At 40.6% G+C, this 5,711-nt stretch overlaps 1 protein-coding gene across 1 annotated transcript; it reads left to right on the forward strand.

The window, feature by feature from the left end:
* The first annotated feature begins 2,205 nt into the window (after positions 1 to 2,205).
* Positions 2,206 to 2,958, forward strand: LOC112519973. Its single transcript, XM_025128284.1, has one exon. The coding sequence runs from the start codon at positions 2,206 to 2,208 to the stop codon at positions 2,956 to 2,958; it is 753 nt and encodes a 250-aa protein (XP_024984052.1).
* The last annotated feature ends 2,753 nt before the right edge of the window (positions 2,959 to 5,711 follow it).

Here is a 5,711-nt window from a genome sequence, read left to right on the forward strand (position 1 = left end):
GATGTTGAAATTTTTGATCTACATTACACTGGTGTTCATTTTACCTGGAACCAAAAACCAAACTCAGAAGGGGGTATCATGCGAAAACTTGATAGGGTTATGGCTAATTCGGAGTTTACGTCTAAATTCCATGATGCCAGTGTTCGGGTTCATCCTTCGGGCCTTTCGGACCATTCGCCAGTGGTCTTATCTTTCAAAGGTGGAGCTCGGAAAAAGAGGTACGGGTTTAAATTCGACAATTTCTTAACAGACCACCCAGCTTTCTTACAAGTCGTTAAAGACGAATGGGTTAAACATATTGAGGGCACTTTTATGTTTCGTGTAACTACCCACTTGAAGGCGCTCAAGACTCCGCTTCGTAAGCTTCGGAATTCTTATGGCAACCTTGGTCAACGTGTCGTATTGTTGAAGACTGAATTAGATCGCATTCAAATGGATGTAGATAAAGACCCTTCTAATATTGAGCTGGGTCTTGAGCTTGGTCATATTCGTTTAGCGTATCAGAATGCTTGTTGGGATGAGGAATGTGCTGCTAAACAACGGGCCAAAATTAATTAGTTGAATGAAGGTGATATGAATACAAAATTCTTCCATAAGGTGCTCAAAGAGCGGAATTACTCCAATTCCATTCACTCGGTTTGTACTAGTGGTGGTGATTACCTCTATGGAGAAGATGTCCCGAAAGTGTTTGTTGATCATTTTCAAGATTTCTTAGGTATGACGTATGTTTCCCCCGATCCATCCATGCCTGAAAATCTCTTCATGAGGAAGCTTTCTTTATCGGAAGCTAATTACATGATCCGGCCGATTCAAGATGATGAAATTAAAGATGCTATGTTTAGCAATGGTAATTATAAAGCTCTAGGATCTGATGGTTTTTCTTCCAAGTTTTTCAAGGCTGCGTGGGATATTGTTGGTCGTGATGTGCAGACTGCTATCCACAATTTCTTTTATCGAGGTAATCTCCCGAAGAATTTGAATCATACTCTTATATGCCTCCTCCCTAAATCTATTAATGCATCTAGGGTTACGGATTACCGGCCTATTGCTTGCTGTACAGTGCTTTACAAATGTATTAGTAAAGTTATTGTTAACAGAATGAAGGGATCTTTAGATTCCTTAATAGATAGAGCCCAATCGGCTTTTATTCCCGGTAGGCGGATTACGGATAATATTCTTATGGCTCATGAGCTCGTTTCTGGGTACAAGACTTCTTCGGGGCCACCTAGATGTGCGTTCAAAATTGATATCAAAAAGGCTTATGATACTGTGGACTGGCGTTTCCTTTGTGTTATGCTTCAAGGTTTAGGTTTCCATCCGGTTCTGATCAAATGGATAAGGGAAATGGTGTCTACCACCTATTATTCACTTGTGATCAATGGTAATTCCTATGGGTTTTTTCATGGAGGGAGGGGTCTTAGACAAGGGGATCCTTTATCCCCTTATCTTTTCACGATAGTGATGGAGGGGTTTTCTATGCTTCTTAAGCAATGTATTATCGAAGCAGCTGATTTTGGGTACCATCGGGGTTGTGAGGAGTTAGATTTGATTCATCTTTGTTTCGCTGATGATTTATTTGTGTTTACTAAAGGGGATGTCTTATCGGTGGAAGTGCTAAAAAAGGCACTATTTCTTTTCCAGAATCGTTCGGGATTAGCCCCAAGCCTTGGAAAGAGTGAAATTTACTTTGGTAATGTGCCTCCGAACATAAAGGAGGCTATTCTAGAGTGTCTTCCTTTTAAGCTTGGTTCTTTTCCAGTCCGATACCTGGGGATCCCTTTATCTCAGTCTAGGCTGAAGCTATGTGATTTTGCTCCGTTAATTGCTAAGGTGAAGGGTCGAATTCTTAATTGGAAGTCCAAGTTCCTGTCATTTGGAGGGCGTCGTCAACTTATTATATCGGTCCTTCAATCCCTTCAACTTCATTGGATGTCAGTGTTCTTATTGCCGTATGGGATAATCCATGATCTTGAATCTATGTTTAGGAAATTTCTTTGGGCTCCAAGGGATGATCCTCGAGGTAGATGTAGATTATCTTGGGATGTGGTTTGTCGGCCTTTTGCTTCTGGCGGCCTAGGGATTAAGCGATTGTCCACTTGAAACAGAGCTTTACTTGCTAAACATGTTTGGGATATTGTGAGGCATCGGGATTCTCTGTGGGTTTGTTGGGTGTACAGTCCTAATCTTCGTTCCTTGCACTTCTAGATGGTTCGGAAAAGCTCTAATTGGTCGTGGGTATTTCGTAAACTGTTAAATTTACGTAGTCAATTGCGAAGATTTTTATTTACCCAGGTTGGTGATGGCCGGGATACAAATGCTTGGGAGGATAGTTGGCTTTCTTGTGGTCCTCTTTCGGCGTTTATCTCTTATCGGTTTATCCATGCTTGTGGTTTCTCAACTTTTACGACGGTTCATGATCTTCTGATGAATTGGAATGGCGTTTGGCCGGATGAGTGGAATAGCCGGTTTGCTGAGCTGCATTCCTCTCCGTTACCTTTATTGATTGATTCAGTTCGTGATAGAGTTCTTTGGGGTGAAGATCGTACTTCTGCTTCGGATTTCTCGGTGAGTAATGCTTGGGCTTTGTTAGAGGGATCTCACCCAGTTGTTCCTTGGCACAAAGCGGTTTGGTTTTCTGGACATATCCCTAAGCATTCATTCTGTTTATGGCTCGCATGTCAAAAGCGTCTTCCTACTCAAGATCGTATGATTTGGAAGGATGAGCCACCGGATCTAAAATGCTCTCTTTGTAATCAGTGTATGGATAGCCATTCCCACTTATTTTTTCAGTGTCCTTATGCTCGTGAAGTTTGGGATAGTATCTCGCATATTACAGATCTGACGGATATCCCTCTTACGTGGGATCTTATTTTGGAAGCACTTTCAGATTCTCGTCGTCGTCCGAAGCGGTTAATGCAGAAGCTTGCGGTGGCAGCATTTGTTTATTATATTTGGTAGGAACGAAATAGACGACTCTTTACTGGTGATCACCGCACATCTTTGCAACTTATCAAAGTCATTCATGATTCGTTTTCAATTCGTGGGGATTGGTTGTCGCGGAGGCCTGTGAGAAGTGTTGGTTGATGCTCCTCTTTTTCATGCGGTTTGGGGAGCTTGGTTTACGCTCCTCTTTTTCATTTTCTGTTGTTTGTTTAAGTCTGTTGGGCTTTGTTTTTTTTTGGCTTGTTGTAGCTTGGTATATGGTGTTGGCCAAGTCTTTGGGTTTTTTTCTTTTTTGGTAGTGGTCTAACTCTTGGTTTTCTGCTGTACTTCCTTTATGGTTTATAAATTTGTCTGGTTTCCTCAAAAAAAAAAAAAAGGTCTGATCAAACTAAATATTATCTAAATAGTGTCATTTTAACACAATTTGACTCCTTATAAAGAAATGGGCCTATTAAACCAATTTGGGTCCAATTGGATTAATTATGATCCATTTAATGTCATTTTGACACGAATGACTCGATTAAAAGAAGTAGGCACATTCTACCTACTGGGACCAAATGGACCAATTAGGACCCTTAAGAACCGTTATGCCTCAATTAGTCGCATTAACGTGTAGTTATACTAATTATGACTCATTTACAATCATTTTGACCCAACTAGACTGTACTGAAAGGGGAATTCCCCAGGCAATTTTATAAAGACAAGAAAAAGCAGAACCGTCAAAGAGCTAATCAGCAAGAAACGCTACGGCAACTTTGACTCACAAACCAAGCCAAAAGAAGCCAATAATGACAAAGAGAAATACACCAAAACATAAAATTAGAACAAGCCAAAAAATAAAAGGCGCAAAACACCATCAACTTCCAGCTCCGAAAACCTTTATCAACCACATCAGCACATGTCATTGGTTCTCGTGAGTTTCTTCCTTGTCTTCCACGCCATTCTTTGAAGAATCTGCATCTTGATCTCCTCCACAACTTTGTCACCAGCATGGTTGTAATTATCAAAAAACTTTCTGTTCCTTTCCCTCCATATATGGTATACCGTAGCCGATATACCAAGTTTTTGAACCGTAGACCATGATTTCCACCTTTGTGATAAACCCCTGTKAAGAATATCCTCCCAKTTRTTCAGACAATTCTTTAATCCAACTTCCTTCTTAATAACCTCCCAAATACTACTCGAGTAGTTGCATTCAAAAAATAAGTGATTGTGCGTTTCAATCACTAATTTACAGAACACACATTTCAAATCCGGAGGTTCATGTTTCCACTGACTGATGCGATCCTGGGTTGGTAATTTCTTTTGACAAGCCATCCACATGCATAGAGCATGTTTAGGTATGTATGCTTTATTCCATACCACCTTGTACTACTGCACAATCGGCCCCACTTCTTGTAATGTTTGCCATGCCACTTTAACCTCAAAATTTTCCCTAGAATGATTACCATCAAGCCATCTGACAGTATCCTCAATTGGACTGGGATGTGGTATCGTAATACTTTGCAGCTGAGGATAATGTTGTATCCATTCCACAGGCCAGTTAGTGCCAAACCGTTGCATTAGATCATAAACCGTAGAGTTATATTATGAAAGCCCTGACCATTTATGAATCTGTAAGACATCAGTTAAATAAGGGGACCAACTTCACTCCATGTGTCTTCCCAAGCATGCGTAGATAAACCATTTCCCACATTGTAGATAAAAAACCGTCTGCAATGAGGTCTTAACTCTAAAAGGTTCCGGAGAAACCACGACCATTCATTCCTCTTCTTGATAATCCAAAAATTCCTTCCCCGAATATAATGAGACTGAATCCAAGAGACCCACATGGTATTTCTTCGAGTAAGAATGTCCCAAATATGTTTAAAAAGTAAACACCGATTCCAAGTCGCTAGTCTTTTCGTGCCAAGACCACCATTTTGTATAGGTAGACAAACCCTATCCCAAGAAACACGACATTTGCCTATTTCACCCTCCGCTTTATTCCATAAAAAATTACGGAACAGCTGTTCAATTTCATGGATAGTGGCTGCCGGTACTAGAAAAACCGACATCCAGTAGGTTTGCATAGAGTGAAGAACAGAGATGATGAGTTGTCGCCTTCCCCCATAAGAAAGAAATTTGTTTTTCCAGTTCAATAATCGAGATTTTATTTTAAGTACAAGAGGGTTGAAATCACGTACCTTCAACCGAACAGGAGAGAGAGGAACTCCAAGATAGTGAATAGGAAACACCCCCGGACGAAAAGGTAAGTTGTTGCGAATAAGGTTTTGAACATCCAACCCCACATTACCAAAGAACACTTCACTTTTTTCAAGACTCGGTGACAAACCCGAACGGTCCTCAAACAAATGTAGAGCATGTTTGATCACTTCAACTGAGGTAGCATCCCCCCGAGAAAAGATAAATAAATCATCCGCAAAACATAAGTGGGTCAGCTTTATCTCAGCACATCCTTGATGGTATGCAAAATTCACCTCCTCGTCAATGCATTTTGTTAGAAGCATCGATAAACCTTCCATTACCACCGTGAACAAGTAAGGAGATAATGAATCCCCTTGTCTAAGACCCCACTTACCATGAAAAAAACCCTCCGGCTGTCCATTAACACAAATAGAGTAGGTAGGCGAAGTGAATAGAGACTTTATCCAGTTAAGCATAAACTGGATGAAATCCCATCCCCTTTAGCATCTCTAGAAGAAACTGCCAATCAAATGTATCATAAGCTTTCCGAATATCAATCTTAAACGCACACTTTGGCTCCC

The sequence above is a fragment of the Cynara cardunculus genome, assembly GCF_001531365.2.
Source record: "Cynara cardunculus var. scolymus isolate 2C chromosome LG 10, CcrdV1, whole genome shotgun sequence".
NCBI classification, from domain to species: Eukaryota; Viridiplantae; Streptophyta; class Magnoliopsida; order Asterales; family Asteraceae; genus Cynara; species Cynara cardunculus.